A 24,404-nucleotide genomic window follows, 5' to 3' on the forward strand; every position below is an offset into this window, starting at 1 on the left:
TTAGGCAGGCGCCACCTGGCTGGTCTCTGTCTTGGAGGCAGTGGTGGAGGCCTCATCGTCACCCAGTGGGTTCCTGCCACAGCACAGGGTGGTGAGCATGCAGTTCCGGAACTGGAAGAAAGGGCATGAGTCAGTGTCAGGGTCCCCCAAAATGTGGGTGGCAACCGGCATGGTCGGTGAGATTTGCCTCCACCCCCGTCCCGCTTCTGGCCTTCCCAGCCTCCACTCCCCTCTCAAATGGCTCCCTGGAGGAACTTACTAAGCCTTCACGACCCCACCCGGAAATGCCAGGACCAAACCTCAGGGGGCTTTGTCACTGATGATGCTCTATGATGCCCTCTGTGTGCCAAGGGCTATCTGTAAATTATCTCATTTAACCCAAGAGTTTAGGAATTCACCCTTCCTATGGATGAAGAAACTGACGCCCAAAGAAGGGAAGTGACTTGCCCAAGGTCACACAGCTAGAAACTAGCAGAGCTGGGATTTGAACTCAATATGTCTGACTCCATGTTTTCCCCACTGGATCAAGGGATCTGCAGAGGAACCACTGGTCTGTGTTAAAGGACCGCTTTATCCTTTCATTCCTTGGAACAAGACTTTTTAGCTCCCTGTCCAGCTGTGTGGAAACTGTCACCTATTCCCAGGCTTGGGACTTTGACCGTTTGACCTTTAAAGCAGGCCTCCGAAACCATCTGGATGGGTGCTTCTCGCTCTTGAGCCAGCATCAGAGCCACCTGGAGGGCTTGCTAGAAATGCAGGTTCCTGGGCCCACCCTGAGCCTCTAATCAGAAGGTCTGAGGATTGGCCCAGGAGCCTGAATTTCTCCCAGATGACTCTGACACCCCGGGGAAGACCAACTCCCTGACCATTTTGCAGGTGGAAAGACTGAGGGCCCAGTCAAGAATGTGGCTCGTCCTCCTGTGGCCTTGGGGGACCTGGACCCTCCCGCCTCACCAGCAGGCACCTGCTTGTTCATCATGATGTAGATGACGGGGTTGTAGATGGAGGAACTCTTGGCAAAGAACGACGGGACGGTCATGAAGATGGGGCCAAAGTTGGAGCCCTGGTGGGTGAAAATGTAGAACGCCACGCTGGCATAGGGCACCCAGCAGATCAGGAAAGCAACGACCATGATGATGACCATGCGAGTGACCTCCTTCTCGGCCTTCTGCGTGGTGGCCGACTCCTGCTGTTGGGCAGCTGCCTGCGGGGAAACAGGGCCTGGTGTTCAGACTGAAGCTCCTCTGGGACGGGGGCTGGGCTCAGCCCAGTCAATGTGCGTGTCCCCAGCACCCAGCATAGGACCATACCTCCTTGACTGTGAAGACCAGCTGCCCGTAGCAGAAGAATATGATGACCAGGGGGATGGTGAAGTGGACCACGAACATGTAGATGACGAAGGACTCATTGTTGACCTCTGGCGAGGGCGTATAGTAGTCAATCCCGCACGAGCACTGCATTCCCTCCGGGATGTACCTGAGGACCGGTGGGGGGATGGGGCGGGAGGGGCAAAGGGAGACACACATGTGAGGGACTTGGGAACAGGCCCAGCTGACCAGAGTCCCCTGCCACCGCCTACTGTAGAGCTGGTCTCACTCTGGGCCTCGCTTTCCCTCTCTGTAAAATGGGGATAATAAACCTCTCCTTGGTTGTGTGACTGAGGATCACATTGACTGAGGTAAGCGATTCAAATGTACCTGTGGAAACAGTGTTGTTTCACTGTTCGTTCAGCGCCGTGTTATCCTGGGACCACAGTCTCTCCAAGTCTCTCATTCCAGAGGCACCCCCCCAACGCCGCACCCACCACCGCACCGCTCTGCCCCACCCCGCCCGGCCTGCCACTCTCCAGCAGCCGGAGGCCAGGCCTCGGGCCACACAGGGCACAGGTTGGCGGGGAGAAGGGAAAAGCCCTGCCAAGCTCTATATTTGAGGTGCCCAGGTCTTTCTAGGCCAAAGAGGGGCACACAGGGTAACTAAGGGATCTTTGCACTTTCTGGAAACAAGAGGCCCCGGTGCATCTGGTTAGGATGTTTGGGTGATTTCAGACGATGGTGACACTGGACCGACCTCGGAAAACCCAGCGTCTGTTAGCTGTGCCTACCAGGATGTAACCGGGCCAGACTGGAGAAGACAGGGAAGGAGACCAGAGTTTTTTGTCCCTTGCTGAATTGCTCAAATTCAGCACGGGGCAAAGAACACTGGCCCCAGGAAGACTGAGAGAGGAGGAAAGTGGAGAGAGATGGGAGTTTCCCGGAAGCAGAGGGACACGAGGCCGCCTACAGAGTCACTAGTCCAATGTCCAGAACCACTGTCCACCGCAACCCCAGCTCATCTCAGCCCATTTGGAGATAACGGCCTAGAATCTGGACAGGACTGCTTCCCAGAGGCTACAATGTCACACCTGCACGAGGAAGGCTCTGCCTCCGCAGGTGCTGAGGCCTAAGGTCAGAGGAACTGCTCAACAGGGCACTGGACCAAAGAGGATTGGAATCTGGCCCTGGCTTAGCTGCGGATTAGGGGCACAGCCAAGGTGAAGGGTTGGGGCGTCTTGGAGTCCCCTCGACATGGGGACCAGCCCCATAGCAGTGTCAGGGGCTGACCCTCTCCTCCCTGCCCTAAACCTCAACCCCATGACAGCTGCCAGCTCGGGACCTGGAACCAGACAGCCCCCCTGGCTGGAGGACCCTACAAAGAGCCCTGGAGACCCTTCCTTCCCTTCCACTCGGTGCTGTTACCTGGACCAGCCGACGAGGGGGGGCGCGGCACAGGCCATTGCCATGATCCAGGTGAGGGCGAGGCCCATGATGGCATGGTTCTCCCCGAAGCGGAAGTTGCTCATGGGCTTACACACCACCACGTACCTCTCGATGGCCAGGACCACCAAGGACCACAGGGCAATTTCACCTGCAAGGTAGCCAGCTGTCAGTCAACATGCCACGTGGCTGGACCTGTCTAAGGAGGGGGAGCTCCCCTGAGGGATGCGGTGAGGGCGGCCAGGAAAGCACCTGGGGGCGGGCCTGGAGCAAGGCCTTAGGGTGCGGAGGGCCTGGACATTGAAGAGCGGGTGCAGGGCAGAGGGGCCAATATGCCGCGCAGAGTAACTCCCAGGAAGGTTAGTTCAGCTCAAGAGCTCTGGGTTCTTGAGGGACATAGAAATCGGGTCATGGGGTCATGGCTGGACTGGGAGCCCTGTAGGGAGCTTTTATAGAAAAATGTGTCCTTCATGGGGCCACAGGCAGAGTTCCTGTCAAAAGATGTTGCAGAGGCAGCAGAAGCCTGGAGTTGGGAAGCCTTCCCTCCCTCCTGGGCAGCGGCCTCTCCCCTCCAGGGAAATGTAATAACATGAGTTATGTGGGACCCTCTCCTAGGAGCCAAGGAACTGCATAATGTTTTGCTCAGAGAAAGGAGGAGGAAATAATGATGTGATTCAGACATCTGCCCTGCACATCACCCCAGAAACTCAGAAGGGAGGGTGGCCATAGGAATTATCAACCAAACTAGGACATTTCTGAGTGAAAGGGAACACTAGTGAGTATTCCAGGACCATAGTTGTAGCAGAGACGTGTCCGCCTGTGTGTGGCACCCTTCTGGCCTGAGACTGTGTGATTGTGGTCACTGAAGGTGACAAACACCCAGTGATGGCCAGAGCCCCAGGAATGGGGCGGAGGCAGCAGCCTGGACACAGGTGGGAGAGAGAAGACAGGAGGCAGAGCGTCCCTGTGGCTGGTGCTAGGCTCTCCCTGTCACCCTGGCTTTGTAATAATGACCTCTCGTGTCTCCTGCTTGCCTGAGAGGCCATGTGTCCCCAAGGAACGTTCCTCGATCTGAGCCAGGAGACCTAGGCCCTGGTCACTGCCCTGCCGTATCCCTAAGTCATTCTTCCCCTCTGCACACTGCAGTTTTCTCATCTGCTAAATGGGATCTATTCTCTGCAGCGAATCAGTTTTTCAGTTAAAGAAAGTATTTTAAACTATGGTTCAGAGCTACACAGATCACCTCACAGGTCTAACGTCTCCCTGTAAATGGACTCATCAACGCAGAAAGCATTCAAGCATGGCAGAGAGGCTGGAGGTGGGCTGGGAGGGAGTCAGCTAGATGTTGGAGAAGGACGGAGCCCATCGCCCAGTACAGGCAGTCCAGTGACTGGAGGACTCAGAGCCCTCCTCCCTCCCCAGGCTGGGAGCCCTGAACACAGGGATCTGTCTTGTCCAGCTCTATCCCCAGTGCCCGGCGTGCGTCTGACCCAGCACAGCTGCTGCGAGGGAAGCAGAATATGTCCTGAAGGGCCTCAGAGACATGGGCTTGAAACACAGCCCCGCCAGACACTTGATGTGACCCCAGCAAGGCCCTTGACTTCTCTCATCTGCTTCCTTGCTGGAAAGCAAGACAATGACCCCACTCCAAGTGAGATCAACAGTGTTCAGTGCCCACCCTCGACAAACGGCAGCCTAGCTCATCATCACTAAAGTGTTTGTTGATTAAGTGAGGGCTTTGGATAATGGCCTCTCAGCCACCATCCCCAAGGCATAGGCTGTCCCCAGACACCGGCCCCCTCACGCCGCAAGCTCCTGGCTCCTGTAGCCCCCGTCACCCGCACCCCAGCTCATACCGCCCAGGGTGGCAAAGAAGCCCTCCACATTGCATCCCGTGGGCCCGAAGACGAAGTACGCGTGCAGAGAGGTGTAGAGGGTGGTGGTGAAGCCACCAAGGACCATGAAGAGGTCGGCCACGGCCAGGTTGAGCAGGATGTAGTTGAGAGGCGTGCGCAGCTTCTTGTGCTGGACCGTGACGTAGAGCGTGAGGAAGTTGATGGGGAAGCCGAGCACGATCAGCAGGAACATGTAGGCGGCCAGCACGGAGAACTGCCACGGCTCAGCCAGGTAGTACTGCGGGTACTCGAAGGGGCTGCGCACCACGCCTGTCTTGTTAGAGAAAGGCACGTAGAAGTTCAGGCCCTCCGTCCCGTTCATGGCTGCGGCCCTTGTGGCTGCCCTGCGGCAGCTCCAACCGGAGGATGCTGCTGAGGCCTGAGCTCAGCCACGCAGGGCTCCGGCTGGATGACTCCAGGCTCTGAAACCCGCCCCCCCCCCCAGGCCCTTATAAAGTGACCTCCCCTCCCTAAGCTCCTGGCTGAATCAGCACCTGCGAGATTGGGGGCGTTATTAATCATATTAATCCTCACTGCTGCAACTGGGGGCCTAATTGGCTTCCAAGAGGGGCCAAGGTGACTCCAGGTAGAAGGCTTCTGTCCGGGAAGGGAGGTGCTGGGGACCCTGGGAAAGGGCAGGAGGCCCGCCCCCAACTCTCCTGTCCCCGAGGAATCTCTGTCATCTCAGCTGATGGCCTTGGCCTGACATTGGGACCTCTGACTCCATACCCCCACTTCCCTCTGGCTTAGTGCAAGCAAACTTCGTCTTCCTCCCAAATGGACCATGAGCTCCCAGAGGGCAGAGGTGCCGGTTATTCTCTCATCCCCTCACTCAGCCCCTCACCCATTCCTTCCCCACCTAAGTCACCTCCTGGCTCATCCAGTAACCGCATACTGAGAGTAGCCCATCTGTCAGGTTGTGAGCTTCGCAAGGGCAGGGCACACCCCATGGCAGACAGAAGCCTGGCATCACCCAGGAGCTCAAAAAGCATTTGTTACATTGAATTGGAATTCACTCGCTCACTCGTTCCACAATCATTTATGTGCAGGCCACTGGGGAGCCGAAGCTTGAGGAAGGAGGAGCTTACAGGCTGAGGAAGACTCCCTTGTGGGAAGAACAGCTCCTGGCCCAGGGAGGAAGCCTGCCTACCTGCAGAGATGTCCAAGGAGATAATGTTTTGAGGGAGGGGGGACACTGTGCCAGGTTGCCAAGTGGGGAAGACAGCGTAGACTGAAGACAAAGGCTGGGCAGAGGCCTGAGGCCCACGTGGGATGTGGCCAGCTCTGGTGGGGCTTAGTGCTGGGGGCTTTATCCAGGGGTAGGGGGCAGTGCCTTGGGCAGATCTCGGCAACAGAAAGGTGGCTCAAAAGCCCTCAAAGATGGATTGAAGGGAGCGAGGATGGAGGAGGGTACCAAGCGGGGGTGGGGGGTTGACCGAAGCAGGGAGGGGACAGAGGCCCTCGGGGCTCCGGAAGGAAGGCCCTTGACTGCAGGAGGTGAGCTGTGCCAAACACGTGTCAGGCACCAGATCCCTGCAATGAGCGAGGAAGGCGTGGTCCTGGGCACCCCCGCGTGAAGGGGAGGTGGACCCCGGAAACAGGACTGGGTGGACACTGCAGCACACAGGATGCAGCCCGGGATGTCTGGTCAGGCTGGGTTGGGACCGTGGGCCTTGGATGCCAGGTGATAGGCAATGCCATGAGGGTGGGTCCCAGGACAGCGGGATGAGCTCTGGGGGAAAATGAGGGCCCCCACGTACAGCAGGATGGTGAGGAAATCCCCCAAGAGTGAACTGGGAGCCTGGCCTTCAGGTGCTCATTCACCACGGGCCAGCCACAAATTTTTTTTTGCGGTACGTGGGCCTCTCACTGTTGTGGCCGCTCCCACTGCGGAGCACAGCCTCCAGACGCGCAGGCTCAGCGACCATGGCTCACAGGCCCAGCTGCTCCACGGCATGTGGGATCTTCCTGGACTGGGGCACGAACCCGTGTCCCCTGCATCGGCAGGCAGACTCTCAACCACTGCACCACCAGGGAAGCCCCCAGCCACAAATTTTTATCCAGCACCTACTGTGATCCACACAAGGTGCTCAGTTCTGGGGGACAGAGTGGACAAGAAGGACCAAGGCCCTGCTTGCAGGAAGTGTCTTTCTGTGAGAGCAAGGAGGGCCCCACAAACAAATAATGAAACCAGTAACAACAGGGTAAGTTCAGATGGCAACTTACTCCCAGAGCACGGTTGTCTAGAGCAGCCCAGGAAGGCCTCTCTGAGAACTCAAGGGTGGAAGGAGTTCTGTGGGGGTAGAGATGCTCAGGGAGAGAGAACAGCAAGTGCAAAGTCCCTGAGTCTGGGAATACAAGGCCGGCCAGGGAAGTGTACCAGTCTTCAAGACTTCCATCACTTAAGTTCCCTCATGCTAGTTTCTCTTCCCACCTGGGTTTCCTACACCTGTCTGATTAGAAATGTGCCCCCTTCCCTCCAGCCCACCTGGGGCTCCAGACCCCTGAGGCCCCGGGCAGGGTCAGGACTCTCGCACAGAAGCCTGATGAAATGTGTGCTGGTGAATGAGCCAGGGGCAGGCGTGGCGGGTGGGTGGGGCGTGGTCCCTCAAAGTGCAAGGCGCTTGGCCCAGTGATTAGGCCTGTCGTTAATGAGGTCAAGGTGAAGAGTTTCTGACGCGGCCCTTGGTAGCCAGACAGAAGGAGAGACAGTGGACACCCTGGGTCAACACCAGCCCACACAGCCCTGCCCAGGCCGGGCTGATCCCTCGACCCTCGACCTCAGGACCTTGCTTGTTACCTCCTAGTGCTTATGACAATCTGGAAGCTTTTAATTCCTATTCTGTTCATGTGTCTTTTGTCCATCTCCTAGGCTGTAACGTTTGAGTCCCTCGGGGTAGGCTGGGGCCTGTCCTGCTCATCACAGGGCCCCAGAGCCCAGCTCCACACACAGCAGGAGCATGTAAATCATTTTCCCTAAAACTGAACGAGCTGAGATTTCTGTTTGGTTCACTGAAGTATTCCCTGGGGTCTAGCACATAATAGGTGCTCAAGAAATATTTGTGGACTGAGGGGATGGATCTAGGTTACATCAGGAAGTGCTTCCCTTCTCTAAGACTCAGGTTCACCCTCTGTAGGAAAGTCTAATAATCCCACACTCACAGGATGAGGAGATGGGGGGTTAAAGGCCATCCCTGATGTGATGGAGCTCTGTTCTGTAACGCATGATAAAAAACTAAAAAAAAAAACAAAAAAAAAACTTTTTGTTCAGAGGAACAGGCTCATGGAGCGAGCAGGAAGGTCATTAAAAGACACCTACTCTGACCCCCTCCTTGCCGCATTTTGCAGGTGGGGAGACCAAGGCCCCTAGTTGGCAGGGAGTCACCCAGGTCATATGACAAACCTGCCTGGCCACATCTCCCTCCTGCCCCAAAGACGGCTCTCAGGAAGAGCTTCCCTTCATAACTCACACCACGCTGCCAATGACAAAAGAGGGCTGCGCTGGGGTGCTGGAAAAGGCCTGACTGAGTTGGTCAAGCCTGGGCAGCAGTGGTGGAGGCGGCACTGGGTTCAAGCCTGTGGCTCTCGGTCGCCAAGAGAGCCCCGGAAGACCCGCTTCCCCTCTCAGTTTGCTGGGGCTAGAAAACTCTGGGGATCCACGCCCACCTGCATGGTAAACCTGACCCGCTTTCCCCACCAGGGAAATCGCTCACAGACCTTCAGGCCTGACGATACAGGTCTCACGGTCCTCCCTCGCTGGACTGAGGCTCTGCGGCCACAGCGCCAGGTGTAGCCCAGCCCTCCCCACTTCCCTGTGCCTCAGTTTCCTGTAGGTGATCAGTGAGCATTACTGAAAGCGTTATCCTCTTCTGAACCTCGTTCAATCCACAGCCATGGAGAGCCCCCGCCAGCTCTAAACGTCTGGGCACCCACCCATCACACGTTCATTTCCTATTCGGTAGTCATCACTGTTAGCAACGGTCTTATGTGTCTCCTGACCGACGGCCCATCTCTCTCTAGAAGGCAGAGCCAGCTTGGCCTGTTCTTGGCTACACCTGAGCTCGCAGCCCAGAGTAGGTGCTCAGTAAAGATTTGCCCAGTGAAGGAACATCTGCTCCCAGCCCCGTGAGGAGGCCTCAGTCCCCTCTGACCACTGGGGGAAATGATGTTCCTCGGCAGAGCCGGAACGGAGGCCAGGCGGCTAGCCCTCCAGCCTGAGCTCTTTTGTCCCCTGTGTCAGGAGGTTTAGAGAGCGGCTCAGAGCACACGAGGGCCAAGTCCGGGTGTGGGCAACCTTCTGAGCCGTTGCCCCTCTTGGCCAGGCTGAGAACAAGCTGCGAGGAGCCGTGAGGGGTGGCGCCGGGGCCACCGGGGTTGGTCGTCTCTGCTTCCCCGGGCCAGCCCCTCTGGCACGCCAGGGGTAGGGCTCCTGCTTGGCCACGCAGGATTAGGGCTTAGGGGACAGTGCGCAAATAGCTCGTAAGCCTCTGCGTGGAGGTGCTGCTTGGTCAGCAGCACCCCCCACCGCCTCCCCTCACTGGCTTAGCCCCACAGGCTGCGTCACCACAGCTGAGTGACGCCTTAGACTGAGCTGAGAATGTCAAGGGGGGAGAGGGAAGGAGAGGCCGACTCTCCTCTCCTTCCGGCCTCCTCTCCTCCCGCCCCACTTCCTTCCTCCTTCTTCCTTCCCTCCCACTGCAACATTTGGCCTGAGCTGGGTGCTGGGGACACTGAGATGAATCCTAGACAGTCCCCGTCCTCAAGGAGCTCCCAGGCTTAGGAGGCAGCAGACAAAGGGAAAACTAATAACCATGAGAGGTGGGAATATGCTCCAGCCCCAGTGCTGTGGGGGCCCAGAGGAGTGAGATTTGGACCAGGAAGTGGGGAAGCTCCCCAGCCTAGGCAGGGGGACAGCTGGGTCCAGGTCCAAGGAGGGAAGGGCCGGCTGGCGTAGAGGCGCTGGGGCCGCGGGATGGGATGGCAGGGGAGGCAGGAGGGCCTACGAGTCCAGGGGGCCAGCTGGCGGCCAGCAGTGGCCACTAAAGTTACAAGCAGGGGAGGGGCGTGGCCAGGTTCCATTCTAGGAGATGTTCTGGAGTCTGGCTGGAGGAGTATCAGGGTGTACTTGGGCAAGTGCTGGGCCCAGGGTGACAGCCCTGCGCAGTGGTGGCCTCTCTGCTGGGGCTCCTACCTGCCCTGAGGTCAGGGCTGACACAAGTGGAAGGTCATCTGGTATCTGCCACTGGCAGCAAGCAACCTTGGAGAAGGGGCACCTGCCCACCTGTTCGAGAGCCACGAGGGGCTCCCAGCTTCGGCAGCCTTGCTGGGGGTAGGTGCAGACACCAGTGGGCTGAGGCCGGGCCAGAGCCAGGGCCACCTAAGGTCTGGCCTGGGGCTCTTTCTGGGCCACCCAATCCCTGCTTCCGTACCTCCTCCTTCCAGAACTGGGAACAGTGCTGATGACCTGGAGCCAAGAGGTCAGGATCAAGTCGCAGCCTGAACCACTTCCAAGCTGCACAGCCTCTGGCAGCCGCTCCCCTCCCCGGGCCTCAGTCTCCTCTTAGTGAGACAGGCATCTCGAGACCCCCGTGGTGCCTGCCTCACTGTGGCATGGGAGGGGCTGTCAGGGTCATCTGACACAGACTGAGGCTGGAACCTCAGTGTCAGAGCTGGAGGGGCCTCTTGTACAGATGGGAAAACAGCCTTGGAGAGAGGGCTGGACCTGGCAAAGGCCTTGTCCCGGTCGGAACAGGAGAGCAGCAGGACACAGTGCTCACGCACAAAGGCTGTGCCTGCCTGTGACTCTGTCTCGACTCAGTAAATATTTGATGAATGAAAGAAAAGAGAATGTCACTGAGCCTCAGTCTCAGCATCTGTACAATGGACATCCTTGAAGACGGCAGAGGGTTACAGAAGATGATGCATGGAAAGTGCTCGGCACCATGTCTGGCGCTCAGTCAGGGCCAGACTTCACGGGAGCCCCGACCCAGGCCTCTGGAGCTCAGCTCCCGTGGCAGCAGAACCTGGCACAGCACACCCTCACCTCTGCGTCGTTCGGCTGAGAGGATGCACGCTGGAGTCTCAGGCTGGGCCCCTCCCCTGCCTCTAGCCTCCATCTTATCTGTCACTGTGATTGGCGCCTGTTAGGTGGCGGGGGGCTGTTTTTCCCTCTCCTTTCTCCCAGCCATATGCAAGTGCTCTCAGTTCAAGTAATGCGCTAATGGAAACCCTAACACATTAATAAATGTTTAGCGAGAGAGAGAGCATGCATGATCGTACGTAATTAGACACTCAACGGAGGAGTTCTGTTGGCACAACTCTCTGGCTCCCTTTCTGTATTTTCCTCCATCATCCCCTAAGAGAGATGCAGAGGGAGGCAGGGAGGAGAGGGTGGGGCAGGGGTCCAGCTCTGGACTCACCACTGGGTGGCCTCTGCAGCTGCTCCCTTCTCCAGGCCTCAGGGTCTTCATCCCTCCAATGGGGACATTTGTCCCGCTCTGCCCACTTCACAGATGCCCTGTAAAGTATCAATATCTAATCACCAGGGTGGTTTTCCACACATTCCCTGGCAGCCCAGTTCCCTTCTTCCTGCCGTCAGGACTTTGTATAAAGCACTGGACTGCTCGCTGCCTCCTGGGCAGGTAGAGGGGAGGGCGAAGGGAGAGGCCTCAGGACAGGACAGGGGCTTCGCAGCCAGGGTCCCCAGCACCTCCACTAGCCCCCATGGCGGCAGAACGGATATCACCCCCCTCCGTCACTGAGCCAGCCTATGAGAACTGAGCCAGCCTATGAAGCACGGCTGGCACAGAAAAGGTCCCCAATAAATGTCAGCTCCCCTCCCCAGCTTCTCATCGGCCCTCGAGCTGCCGAATCGGACACTTGCTGGTGCTCAGGAGAAGGTTCCTTCCTGGAACCTCAAACGAAACCCACCCGCTCCAGGTCAGCTTGGGGGTCTAGGGGATGGTGGGGAGGAGGGGGGCCTGGCCCCAGCTGGGAAGTAGAGGGTCGACTCCAGAGCCCCCGGGAGCAGCAGCCCTCTTTGCCACCTTCTTTAGAGCCAGATATCTTATCTTCTCGTTGATATGGAGCCCCGTTAAAACCAAAATAAATAAATATTTTAAAAAACCCGTTCCCCTACCATTCCCATATTGCCATTTCAATTAGATTAAATTTTAAGAGCACACAAATGTAATGTTCCTCTCAGATCAAATTAGAAACAGGTGCACTTTTGCATAAGGAAACTAAGTTGCAGACAATACGAAGATTTGTGAAAATGCAGGCACGGATGATGAAAATAAGTAGCCCTTTTATTTGTAATTATTGAGGCAATCTGTTCGCAAAGTGTACATGTTAATGGTCTGACAGATCTGTGGACTCCAGCAGGCTGCCGTGAACAACTCAAGAGCCGTTCTGAAAGTAACAGATTTTTTTTTCTTAGAAAATATATGTACATTCTCTTCTCCCTCTCCTGGCAGTATTTACAAGGCATGAAATGCCATAAATAGGAATTCTGTGGTTACACAAGGCCCCTCCCTAGAGTTCAAACTTGATCTGGGCAGAAGACACATTCTGACAGTTTAACTCTTCCTTCGATAGCCCAGCTGCCTGCAAGGCGGCTGGGAGGGGGCAGGTGGTCCCGAGGCTGCGGGTCAAGGGCTGGGGTCGTCGATGCGCCTCCGGCAGTAGGGGCAGCAGGTGTGCTGAAGCACCAGCAGCTCGTAGTCCTCTGAGTGGAACATCTGAGGAGAGACAGCCGGGACCCCGGGCCGCTCAGCAGCCCCAAGCTTGGTGGGGACCACTGACCTTCCAAGGGCAGGTGGCTTGGCAGTGAGCTGGGACTAGAAACACCACATCCAGGCCACCTTTGTCTGAGGACTGGGAGGGAGGGGGAGAAGGCCTGAGGCCCCTTTTTTTCCTAAATGAAGTTCAAAGGTGCATCACATTTGCCCAGCCCTCCTGGTTTGAGGGCAGGTACAGAAAGCACAGGGTCAGGGGCAAGTCCACTCCAGACAGCCCATGGAATGCATGTGAGAGTGGGGAGGGCCTAAGGATGGCTGAGTCTTTCTCCCAACTCGGAGCCCTGGCCTTGGCCTTGGCCGCTGAGGGACACCTGTGCTCCTCCCAGATGCCTGGCCTCCCTAAGGGGACATCTGGGAAATGGAAAAGCAGTGGAGACGAGAAACTGGGAACCACACGTGAGCTGCAGGCAGCAGGCAAGGTACCTGGAAGCAGGAGGGGCACATGGTGATGGAGGCGTCGGGCAGGAGGGAGCGGAAGTACTGCCACCGCAGGGGCGGGGGCCAGCGCTTGATGAGCACGTCCCGTCGGCTCATGGAGCGCAGCACCGAGCGGTTCACCACCACGGGCACAAACTCCAAGCCACCTTGCTGTAGGGCAGGCGGGGAGAGGGGCACCAGGGCCCTCACTCAGCCACGGGGACATGTTTACGTGGATTATGATCCCACAGAGGACCCCAGACACTTCCCCCACCAGGTCCCTTAATAGAACCTGGCCAGGCCACCTCTGTGAAGGCACCTCCTCTCCCCCGAGTGGCCCCGACAGGGAGTGTGCGCAGGAAAGGGACCCAAGACCGCCCTCCCAGCAGGCCTCATGGGCCTCAGCAGCCCGTCACTCAGAGGGGCGCCCTCACCTCGAAGCTCAGCTTGGCTGTGAAGGGGTCATCGTCTCCCATGGAGTCCAGGGTCTCGTCCAGCCTCAGAGTCTGGGAAGCTGCAGGAGCTAGTCAAGGACGGGACCTGAGGCCGAGGGACAGGCCCCACCCTCCACCCGATGCGTTGAGACCCACGGGAGCTCCCTCCAGGCCTCGAGTGGCACGCTCCCTACCAGCCGTGGGGAAGTGTGGCAAGGTCTGTGGAGTGGCTTGCCAGATGGAGGGACGGAGGGAATGTGGGCCAGGGTGACGCCGTGGTCACACGAGGCCGGGGCCACACCCAGAGCACAGGTGGGGAAGGAGGAGACAAGGGGCTCTGACGGGCCTCTGCTGCCCCCTCAGACCAGGCACGGCTCACGGAGACTGGCGAGAAGCACCGTGTGAGCAGAGGCCTGTGGGCCTGCTGGTGTGGGAGCAGCAACGATGGGCCTGGCTGGAAACCACGGCCGGCAAACCCGCCAGCTCCTGGAGAAACACTCAGCAGCTGCCGGGTGGTCTGCAGGCACCTGAGGTGGCCTCGCAGATCCTGTTTCAGGGAGAAGGCGGAGAGCGCCTGCGGATCCCAGGGAGCGCCCCTCTGCCAGGTTGGCTGGGTCCGATGAGGAAGGGCCCCCCAGGGGAAGGGGGGCTGCTGGTGCTGAGTCAGGTGCGGGACGTGGCCCCGCACAGCAGCTACGACCCAGCCTAAGCATCTGACGTGAGTGTGTAGAGGGGGGGCGTGAGTGCAGATACGGTTCCCGTCTCCGTCCTTCAGTAAATTTACAACTGCCTGGGTGTTCCTCAATCCTGCTCCTCCAAACGTGGTCCACAGACCAGCGGCATCGGCCTCGTCTGAAAGCTTGTAGAAACACCGGCTCCCAGCCCGCCGAGACCTGCCCACCCAGCTGCTGTGTGCTCACAAGGCCCACCGTGTGCACGCCGTGGCTCGGCTGGGACCATGACTGCGGTCCTGGCCACAGGGACACCTGTCGTGTGGCCTGTGGCCCGAGCTGTTCCAGGGAGGGCGTGCCCCGGGGTTTATGCTGACACACTGGGAGGAGCGCCGGGGGTCGCAGGGCTGATGGGATGCAGGCTGGGCACTGCTGGTGGGGACAGGGCAGGTGCGGCCTAAGAATGAAGCTACCAGAGGATAGCAGGCCCCAGAGGACAGGAGGCAGGCTCCCGTCAGCGCTGAGCAAGCATCTGGGTGAGGCTGAGCACCCGTCCACGCTAGGTTTCTCTACACCCTTTTGTTGCTTGGCCTGTCCAAGTTGTGTTTCTGTCCCTTGTCCATAAGTGACCTGACCAGAAGAGCTGGGCCACCGATCCAGGCGTCATATGCCGCGTTGGCTGCTCATCAGCCCCACAGCCAGAAGCAGGGGAGCGCCTTTCAGGAGCCAGGGGTGGGTGGGAGGCCCTCCTGGGTGGAAGGCCAAGGTGGCATCTACACTTCCACGTGCCACTTCTGGCCTGTGGGCATGTGCTGTCCCCTCCTGCACCGCTGCACCCTGGCCAGCGCTCTGCCCATTTCTGGCCCTGTGCCTGCTCCCACATGGTCCTCTCCATCACACAGGGTGGCCTGCCCTGCCCTAGCCTTACCCCCCAAGGCCCCTGCCTCCTGGCGTGCTCCCAGGCCGACGCTCAGCCGACACACACAGGGTCTGGCCAGCACCCAGGATACTGTTGCTTGCGATCTCTTGCCATTTATTCTCACGCTTGTGTCTTGGCGCCTCCAGGTCAATTAGGGAGACGGCTTCTTCATCAGTAATCCCCTCCTCCAGGTAGAATTCAACCAGGTGCAGCACCTCTGCAGGCACAGGGAGGGGGAGGGGCTGGGGCTGGAATGCTCTCACCAGGCAGCACGAGGGGGTGGAAGGGTCCCAGAGCTCCTTCCCCACCCAGCACAGGCCTCTCTGAAAGCTGGCAGGTACAGCATTGCTGCCTGCCACACATCTGGGGTAAGCAAGCATGTGTGCGTGTACGTGTGTGTGCGTGCAGGCATGCGTGAGTACGCTAGGGTGAGCACCGGGGGCCTTTACCCCTGCTCTGTCCCCCTAGGAGCTGGAGGGACTCCTCTCCAACGGAAGAAGAGAAGCGTCTCTGCACAGCTACTGGGAAAGGGCTTTTGACCCTCGTCAACATGGAAGGAGCTGGGGCTTGAGAGCCACATCAGCCTCGCAGATGGAGTGCCTGACTAGCGGCGCCTCTTCCCAGGCATTTTCATCAGGCAGCGCTGCACACTGGGCTCTGAGGGGTGGGTGCTTCAGGTCGGGGCAGCACTGGGGTCCTGCCTCTGGGAACCCGGAGTGGCTGTGTGTGTCAGGCAGGGTGGGGGTCTCACGGTCCCCGATTTCCAAAGGAGGACACAGGTGCCCCACCCACGTGCCGGCCGCCCCAACCGCACACGGCACTCACCGTAGGAAGAGGCTGAGAAGACGAAGGGCTGGCGGCAATTGATGCAAACGTTGCCCAGGTTGTTTAGCAGCGGGTTGTTGGTGGAGCAGCGGTAGCACAAGGGCACCAGCTCCTACAAAATGCCAGCACCACAAAGGCCCGAGGGCCCAGCAGGGGTGGGGTGGGGTCCAGCCCCGTCTCCTCCCCTGGTTTCAGCTCCCTGGGGCCTGGCAGCTGAGAGGAAAGGCCACCTGGGTAGGTGGGAAGGGGGAACTGGAGAGGGCGCAGCGCACAGGCTCTGAGCTGTGGCAAAGCAGCATAAGGGCCTACAGGGACCACAGCGGCGCTGGACACCCCCTTCCCAGGCAGGGCTCAGCAGCGCGGTTCTCCTGGCAGGAATGACAACCACCGCGGCCCCCGTTTACCAGCCAGTCCCTGTGCTCCATGGACTGCACTAAGCACATTACCCACGCTGGCTCACTTCTCACAGCCTCTCGTGGGAAAGCTATCAGGCGCATCCCCGTTTCATAGAGCTGGAAACCGAGGAAATGGGAGAACTGGGATTTGAACCTAGATCTGTCTGATGCCAAGTCTCCGCTCTGTGCTTGAAGGAGGGGACTGTGAAAGAGACAGCGGCTGGTTGGGTTGGAGGAAGGCGGGCTGGGGCACTGACTGAGCTGCAGACACTCGGAGTAGACTTGCTGGCAAGTGACAAGCCGGTTCCAGAAGGGGTGGGCTAGGGGAGGGGCTCCTAGGCTGAGGTGAAGGCAGGGCCGACCTGGGCACTGGGGTGGAGCAGACCTGGAGCCTCGGGAGAGCTAGGAAGCAAGGGAGGGCAGGGCTGTGGCGGAGAAGAGAGGACACAGAGAGGGAAGAGGGGGAGAGTTGGCAAGCCAGGGCTTGGGCGACAGAGGGGAGGGAGGGAGCGCAAAGCCCCAGGAGCACGGCAGCCATCTACAAATGAACCCAGGTCGAACTAGGAGGTGTCAGGAGAAGCCTCCTGCCCGAGGGGGCCGCGCCCTCACCTCGCTGTCCTGGAAGGGCTTGGAGCGGATGGTCAGGCTGCCCAGCTCGATGGACTTCTGGAACCTGGCGGGGGTCTGCAGGCCCTGCAGTTTGTCATAGGCGTGCCGGGCCAGCTTGTAGGCACCCAGTGCTTTGCTCTGTTTGGCTAGAGTGAAGAGCGTGTTCCTGCCGATGACAACGTTAAGGACAGTAGAGGCCACTCCAGGCCCGGGAGTTGGCACTGCCCACCTCTGGAGCGAGCTCCGTGCTGGAACGCAGCTCGTGCTGGTGCCAGGAGAGCACGGGAAGGAGTCTGAGCACTGCCTCGCTCATTCGTGGGATGTAAGTATATTTCTCGGGTATCAAGGCCCAGAGATTTTTCCAGAGATAGAGACAGCGTAGTTTCCATTAATATTTTAATCTTGCTTGGGGTTTCTGGGCCTGCTGACGGCTCATTCTGTACCCTGCCTAAGCCAAAACGGCTCCCTCGGCCTCACCCAGCCTGCCAGCCAGGCCCTAGGATGCCTGGCACCAAGTACCGCCCTGCTCCAGCCCCGCCAACGGAGCCTGGTCCCCGACCGCCTGGAGGCCGGTCCCCGGTGCAGACACTCCTCTGTCCGCACTTCACCAAGGCCATGGCGAGCTCTGAGCGCAGCCTCCCTTGCTCCAAAGCCCTCCTTGGAACTCCTAGGCTTTGTGCTCCATCTCAGGTCACCTCAAAGGCCGGCTGTGCCCAGGCCTGGCCTGCCCTTCCTCCCCTCCCCCCACCTATGAATGCCCTTCCCCACTTCTCCCTAACACGCCTCAGCTAAATGAGGCCCAGGCCCAACCTCCTCCCCACTCTCCCCACTCTCCTTCCCCGAGGCTCCTGTTCCCCACACCCCCAGCGTGGCCCCGCCCACCCCAGCAGTCACGTGGAGGCCAGTTTCCTTGTCTGTGTCTCCACGTGCCTGATCAGAGCCAGGCGCTGTGTCGGGAGCTGTTTCCACATCCCCAGTGGACAGCAAGGGTGAAGCTCAGGGCAAGGGTTCAGGCAAACTCTGCTGACTTGAACAGAACTTGCAGCAAAGGCCGGGTGTAGGTCCCGAGAGCCCCTTGGTCTGTGGCAGCTTCCCCTGAAATGTAAATGACGGGCCTAAAACCCTTAGAGAAGCTAGTTCTCACCTCTGAACCCTCGACTGGGAGGGTTTTTTACTCAAGGAAAGAAGGCAGGGTTGGGTGGGGCTGGGAAGGGGCTTAGAGATAGTGGTGTTTATAAGAGGACATGGGTTTATTGCGACTTTTATCACTTTGAGGACCTTCAGGATTTGGGGTCATTTCCTGGTCGTTTCTGGCAGTACGGGCCCTCAGGCCCCACCTCAGCTCACGGCCCCTCTGTGGCCCTTACCAGACAGAGAAGGAGAGGCCGGCTCACAGGGAGGCCCTCAGGCCGCTGCCCCTCCAGCCTGGCTCGCACGCAGGGGGCTTTCAGCTCCTCCCTCCCCCCACCTCACTTCCCTCCAAGCCCTTCCAGGCGCTGGGCGCTCCCCTGGAACATGTACTCCACGTCTTCCCTGGTTACCTCAGCCTACAGGATGGCTGTCACCTCCTCTAGGCAGCCTTCGCCAACCTTGGCCCCCGGCCTTAGCTGCATTCCACCCTGGGACACAGCACACGCCCCACTGAACCAGGCCCTGACACTTGTCACCTCCCCCATTTGATGGCAGTTTGTCGCCTACTGCCTGGTCCGGCACCGGGGATGCAGCAGGTGCTCTGTCCGCCTGCGCTGAATAAACGCTCCCTCCCAACTCCCCAGGGAAGTGCCCAATATTCCAAGCCCCGAAGGCCTGGCGTTTCCTTCACTTTAGTCACACCCTCATCTGTGGGTTCCGGGAGGGCCTGGACAGTGTGTTGGCCAGAGGCCTGCTGCTGGGCCCAGCCCAGAGAGCCCTGAAAACTAATCCTCCCTTGGCGCTCCCTCGGTCTCCCTGGCTGAGCCTCTCGTCCAGCCGAACAGCAGCGGCAGGGCGAGCTCTCTCCCCTCCGAGAGGCAGCTGGAGAGAGGGAAACTTCTGCCAGCAAAGTGCTCTGGCCATTAGACAAGAGGGGCGGGACAGAGGGTGGGGTGAGAGAAAGGATACACTTTAGAGATGCCCAGGGGAGTGTCCTTGGTCAGGCTGTGCAGCAGGAACCTGGAGATGTTGAAGAGCGTTTCGGGAAGGTGGAAACTGAACGGCTCCTCCTGCCGTGAGGAAAGCAAACAGGATCGAATTTCTCAGCCGACCTGCTGCTGGGCCGGGCGAGAGGCAGACACCAGTAACTCCAAGCGACTTCAACAGAACAGCAGACCCACCCAGTGGGCACCTACTGTGTGCCAGGCGCCTGCAGCCACTGCCTCCGGTGGTCCCCAACCCAACCCCGTGAGGGAAGCATTGTCATCCTCACTGTGCTGACGAGAAAACCGAGGCCTCGAGAGATGATCTGCCCAAGTCACCAGCAAGAAAGGAATGGAGCTGGGATTCAAACCCAGGTCTGATCCCAAAGCCCAACAATGTCTTTCTCCCAAGCTCACTGCCTCTGGGCTCAGTAAAGATTCCACTTCCCTGAGCTCAAGCTGTCTCCAAGTAGCTCTAAAAGAGGAGACCTTTATGCGGTTTAAGACATGACCTCCATATAAGCACGTCTTTAAGCGGAGGCAATTAACCCTTTGTAGGATGAAATCGCAGGCCTCTTCTCTGCTGTACAGCAGCAGCCTGACTGTGCGACGCCCACAGGTGTGCCAGGCGCTGGGGCTCCCAGCTGCATCCCTCCGCCCCCAGAGCCCGGCACAGGCCCTGACAGACAGGCACTCAAGACATACTGAGTTGAATGAACAGGTCTTCTGCACCCAGAGGCTGCCAGAAGCTCAACACAGTAGAGCAGAGGGAACTTTCTATCAGGAGGAGTCTATAAAAGGTTAAGAAAACCCTGTTTCGAAGGAATCTGGCACGCGGCTTTAGATGACAAGATGAAAGCAGGCCAGCTACCCACCCCCACCCCCCACCAGTGAGCACCTAATGGTAATAAAACTGACATTTCCTGAAGGGTCTTGCTAGGCCACAGTCATCACTGAGCCACCAGGACTTACGCCCTCAGTTTGTGAGGGTCTTAGGTCTCAGTTTGTGAGGACTCACTTTACACTACTTCTTTGGTCCAGAACCCAGCATTCTCTTTAGTTCTCACTTAAATTTCTATAGCTTCTGTTAGTTCCAAGAACCCAAGAAAACCTGAGAGTGCATCCTTTTCTGGGTGACAGCCAGGGAGAAGCCTGCCTCTGGTTATACTGCACTAGATGTGGAAGCTAAGAAATGTCCCAGAAAGAGGAGGGAGTGTGTGTGTGTGTGTGGGGGGGGGGTCCTCGGGATTCGCACCTCTCCTCTGGGAAGGACGCCATTATCTCAGAAAAGGTCTGATGCTTCCCTTTCCAGCCTGCTCTGAATCAGAGCTGCTCTGCCGGGCCCTGATGCCAAACCCTAAAACACCACACCCACCTCCGGGCCTTTGCTCCCGCTGTGACCTCTGCCAGGAATGCCCTTCCTCGTCCTCTTCACTTGCCCCATTCTTACTTATCTCCCACCTCTTGGCTTGGGGGCCACCTCTCCGAGGAAGTCCTCTAAGCGTCTCCTTTGCGGGAACTGCACTGCAGTCGCCTGTTACTAGACTATGAGCTCCTGGGGGGCAGGGACAATGTCTCCTTCAGCACTGTGCCCGAGGTCTTGGCACAGGGCGTGTCACACAGCGGGCATGTGTTCAATGAAGGAAGGGCCCAGTGAAGAAGCCTGAGCTGGGATGAAGAGCCAGGCCCTGCAAGTGGGTGTGAAGCTGCCACAAGCTCACAGCTGCATCAGGTCCTGGGGCAGAGCTCAGCTGTTCCAGAGAGGAGACCGCCAGGCCCCTGCCTCCAGGGGCCAAGGGCGATGAAGAGCAGGGAGAGACGGAGCTGGGTCCCAAAGTGGCTCAGGCAAATTGAGACCGGGCTGGGCCCTGACTTCCACCCTGAGTTTGGGGTCTTTAATTTGGAGGGCTTCTTTCCAGGTAAGCACCTGATAGAGATAAGGGGCCCCAAAAAGACTGTAGGGAAGATGAGGTCCCTCGAGACCACTGGGCCTGGTGCGGGGAAGAGGTGAGATGCAGGGCTAATGGCTCAGGCAGGGAACCTCCCCTCCCCACAAGAGTCATTCTTGCCAGACTTCCCCCAGAGGCAGAGAACGTGCCAGGAGCTCAGCACAAATGAGGGGAAAGAGGCACCAAGGGTGGAAGGCAGGGCCTTTGAGACACCCAAAGGCAACTGCTCAGCCTGCGGGGAGTAGGCCAATGGAAAACTGGTTTGAGGCCTCCGCACAGGGCAGTGGTAAGAGCTGAGACTCGTGCAGGGTCACTCTTCCAAGTGCTTCCCAATATTAACTCACTGAATCCTCACAACAACGCCATCAGGTAGGTACTGTTATTCCTCCTTTTACAGAGAAGGAAGCTGAAGCACAGAGGAAAGTAAACGACTTGCCCAAGGTCACACAGTGGAGCTGGGGCGTGAGGCCAGGGGTCTGCCTTCCCTAAATTAGTGGGGTGGGGGGCTAAAAGCACAGGCTCAAAGTCAGCCTGCCTGGGTTCAAGTCCTGGCTCTGCTACTTACTAGCTGTGGGATCTCTCTGTCCAGTGCCTCAGTTTCTTCATCTGTAAGATGGGGATGACAGCACTTATCTCACTGCATGGTTGAAAGGCTGACACAATAAAGCCCTCAGCACATTGCCTCGTATGTAGCAAGTGCTCAGTAAAGGTCGTCTATTGATATTACCCTCTGGCTTACGAGCACAGGATAAGCTCACGTTGTTGAGTGATCGAAGGTACACAAAATAGGGAGGCTGATAACAATCTGTCACCTGTTCCCTACTGTCAGGAGGCAGATTTAAAATGGCTTAATCAGAAGGATCCAGGAGTAACTAAAAAGAACTATTTGGGTCTCTGGAGATCAAGGCAACACTCTTCTTTATAGAGAAGGAAACTGAGGGTCAGAGAGGAGTAAATTGCTCAAGGTCACATAGCAGGTCAGTGGCAGGGCCAGGGAAGAGACCTCAGGCCTTTGGTTAGAGCTAGACCTTCACCCACCTAGAAGAGAGGGCCCCAGGCAACGTCCCCCACCGATCACTTAGAGAGACAGCACTTTGAGTGGCTAATCCAGAGTCTGCCCGAGTCATCCAAACCTGAAGCAAGCAACCAGAAGGGCCCACTCCAGCTCTGGCTTGCTAATTCTGAAGCCCACATGCTGCACCTCCAACAAGTAACCAATCAAGGAAAATCAAAGTTCCAAACTGTCTCCCAGGAGGAGACGAGGATTTCTCAGCAGGTCATCATGCCCTGGGTTTACCCTCCATCGAGAGGTCTGCTGCTCTGTTAAGACGTACCCAGGGCTCCCAGCTCAGCCGGGACTGGTGCCCCCGCCAGGACTCATCTCCCGGCCACCTTACCGTGTACCGCTGAATGGCGTGGTAGCCGTGGTACAGCTCAGCCAAGTGCTGGAAGTGGTGGAACTTGCCGAGCATCACGTCCTTCTGGGCAGGGTCTGCAGGGCACAGCGGGAGGGGAGCAGGGCAGGAGGGAGAGGGCGTGTTAGACTGTGCAGGTTCTCCCCCGACACCAGACCTGAGCCAGGGAGATGGGAAAGGCGCTCTGCGCAGGAGCTGCGCTATCCTGAGGCAGCTAACGTCTCGGCAGGGCAGAGCACACGGCAGGACTTCTCTCAGGGTCATTCCCTGGGGGAGGGCCAGCTGTGTGAGAGGGCGATCACTGGCATCCAGACAAGCCAGAGCCACCTGGCAGGGAGGGTGGACAGACGTCAAGTTCATTCACGCTCACCTCATGGCTCTTCCCTCTGTGTCCTTGCGTATCAAATCACAAACCACTGGCCAGAACAAAAAGTGCCACCTTCTGCTAGAGCTTGACAGTTTTCAAACTATAACCATGGTTCTGGGAGGCTCACAGCAGCCTTTTGAAGGAAGCAGAGCGGGATGACCCCCACGCTACAGATGGGGCTGCAGTGCTGAGGAAGGACTGTGACTTGTTACGAGTCGCCTAGCTGCTCCAATGCCAGTGTCCTTCCCACTCCTGCAGGCTGGCCTCGGCCCAGTAGAGAGCATCTCCCTGCCCCGTCTGCTTCCAGAACTCCCTCAGTGCATCATGGGAAGTCTTGTGAAAGAAAGCAACATCGAAACTATCTTCCTGCCTGGGATGAGCGAGAATCTGGAGTGTGTTACTGTAAACGGATCTCTTTTTCACCTTTTCATTTAGTTCAACATTTTGAAACCACGGCTCAACCAGGTCCAGTTACGGGTTCCCAGGTAGCAGGGAAAAGATATGTTCTGAATTAGCAACACAGGGCAAAGCCCAGGGCTTTAATTAAAACCTCGCAGCTCTTCCGATGTTTATCTTGGTGCCAGAGTGGGGCCGGGAAAACAAGCGGCCCTGCTGATGTTTACTTACCTTGAGCTATATCGAGGCACTGCATGGACAGCATCCAGTAATAATAGGCAGCGTCATTAAATCTGCTCTCGACCACGGCATTGTGTGTGAGCTGCTCCAGCACCCTGACTGCTTCCCTCTGCCGCCCGGCCTTGTGGAACGCTGCAGGGGCACAAAAGCACACACCATGGGGGGAGTTGGGTGGAATTCTGCAGGGCTTGCAAGGGGCTGCTGCAGAAGTAGGACCCTTGTCGGAGCATCTGCAGCACCGCGCTGCGGGGATGCGCCTCTCAGGCCAGAGGCTATAAATAACCAAGGCTACATCCTGAAAAAAAGTACAGAGAGATATACGCCTTTTTGGCTGGGAAAAGGCAACCCGCTTTGGCAAGGCATGGCAGACAGAGAAAGCTGAGGGGCCAAACTGCAGGGCAAAGTCCGAGGACAGAAGCACTGCTCACCGTCAGTGAGGTTCTGCCCCCTGCCCTGTTCCAGGACAAAGCCTAGTGACTCCCCAGGTGACACTAACAGGACCTGGCCCTCTAACGGCCTCGGTGGTTTTACAGAGTGCTTTTGTTGATGATTCCCTCACAACAGAATCTGTGAATCTGTTGGATCGTCACAACAGGCCTAGGAAGACGCTTTTGAACGCACTCGCAAGGTGGAGGTAAAGTGGCACACCCAAGGTCACAGAACTGAGCCCGACTCAAGCGCTTGGTCAGTCTCCAACTGAGTGCTTTTTGATGACAACCTTGGAAAATCTGGCTTGGTTCTAGCAACCAAACATTTGTGAAAACAAGCAAAAATTTCTCACATCCACTTAACAGAAATTTCTTGAGTCCCTACTGTGTGGCCAGACCCTCGGGATGTTGGGGGCAGCTGGGGAAGCACTTCTAGCTGTGACGCTTGCCCACATGTCGGTGGCTCAGATGATCCAAATCCTCTGCGTTAGGGAAGGAAAAGGTCTGGCCTTTGTTCCATTCTCATCTCCAATCTCTTGTCTGAGTACCAAGTTACTATGGCGATGGATTCTTGGAAGGACAGACCAGACAGATGGATAGGTTGATGTGTTTTGCCCAAACATGCACATACTTCAGCAACTGGGTGCTCTGGAAATGCTGAAGCAACGGAGAACGTGCTGTCCTTCAACGGGGCCTTTCAGCTGAGGAGCTTCCATAGGGAGCCACTCCGAAATGTGTCCGGAGGTGGCAACTGTTCCCACAGAGAAGTGCAAATGGG

At 57.8% G+C, this 24,404-nt stretch overlaps 2 protein-coding genes across 7 annotated transcripts in view; both read right to left on the reverse strand.

Moving 5' to 3' along the window:
- Positions 1-4,970, reverse strand: RHO (rhodopsin). Its single transcript, XM_024756446.1, has 5 exons — positions 4,610-4,970; positions 2,736-2,904; positions 1,311-1,476; positions 965-1,204; positions 1-111 (listed from the first exon to the last, which is right to left on the reverse strand). The coding sequence occupies exons 1-5, from the start codon at positions 4,968-4,970 to the stop codon at positions 1-3; spliced, it is 1,047 nt and encodes a 348-aa protein (XP_024612214.1).
- Positions 4,785-24,404, reverse strand: part of IFT122 (intraflagellar transport 122) — a 78,895-nt gene continuing 59,275 nt past the window's right edge. For 2 of the 6 annotated variants that reach the window (XM_024756440.1, XM_024756444.1), the window contains 9 exons: positions 23,190-23,330; positions 22,178-22,272; positions 18,818-18,918; positions 16,718-16,883; positions 15,714-15,825; positions 14,980-15,105; positions 13,299-13,378; positions 12,871-13,035; positions 11,935-12,387 (listed from right to left, as the gene is read on the reverse strand). In XM_024756440.1, the coding sequence (XP_024612208.1) occupies positions 12,298-12,387; positions 12,871-13,035; positions 13,299-13,378; positions 14,980-15,105; positions 15,714-15,825; positions 16,718-16,883; positions 18,818-18,918; positions 22,178-22,272; positions 23,190-23,330 (1,076 nt within the window). In that variant the 3' untranslated portion in view covers positions 11,935-12,297. Of the gene's footprint in view, positions 4,923-11,067; positions 11,166-11,934; positions 12,388-12,870; positions 13,036-13,298; positions 13,388-14,897; positions 15,106-15,713; positions 16,311-16,717; positions 16,884-18,817; positions 18,919-22,177; positions 22,273-23,189; positions 23,331-24,404 lie in introns of those variants that run through there. The other 4 variants (XM_024756441.1, XM_024756442.1, XR_003004712.1 and 1 more) reach the window with 4 other exon arrangements.

Source organism: Neophocaena asiaeorientalis, unplaced genomic scaffold (assembly GCF_003031525.2).
Source record: "Neophocaena asiaeorientalis asiaeorientalis breed wild unplaced genomic scaffold, Neophocaena_asiaeorientalis_V1.1 scaffold392, whole genome shotgun sequence".
Classification (NCBI taxonomy): Eukaryota; Metazoa; Chordata; class Mammalia; order Artiodactyla; family Phocoenidae; genus Neophocaena; species Neophocaena asiaeorientalis.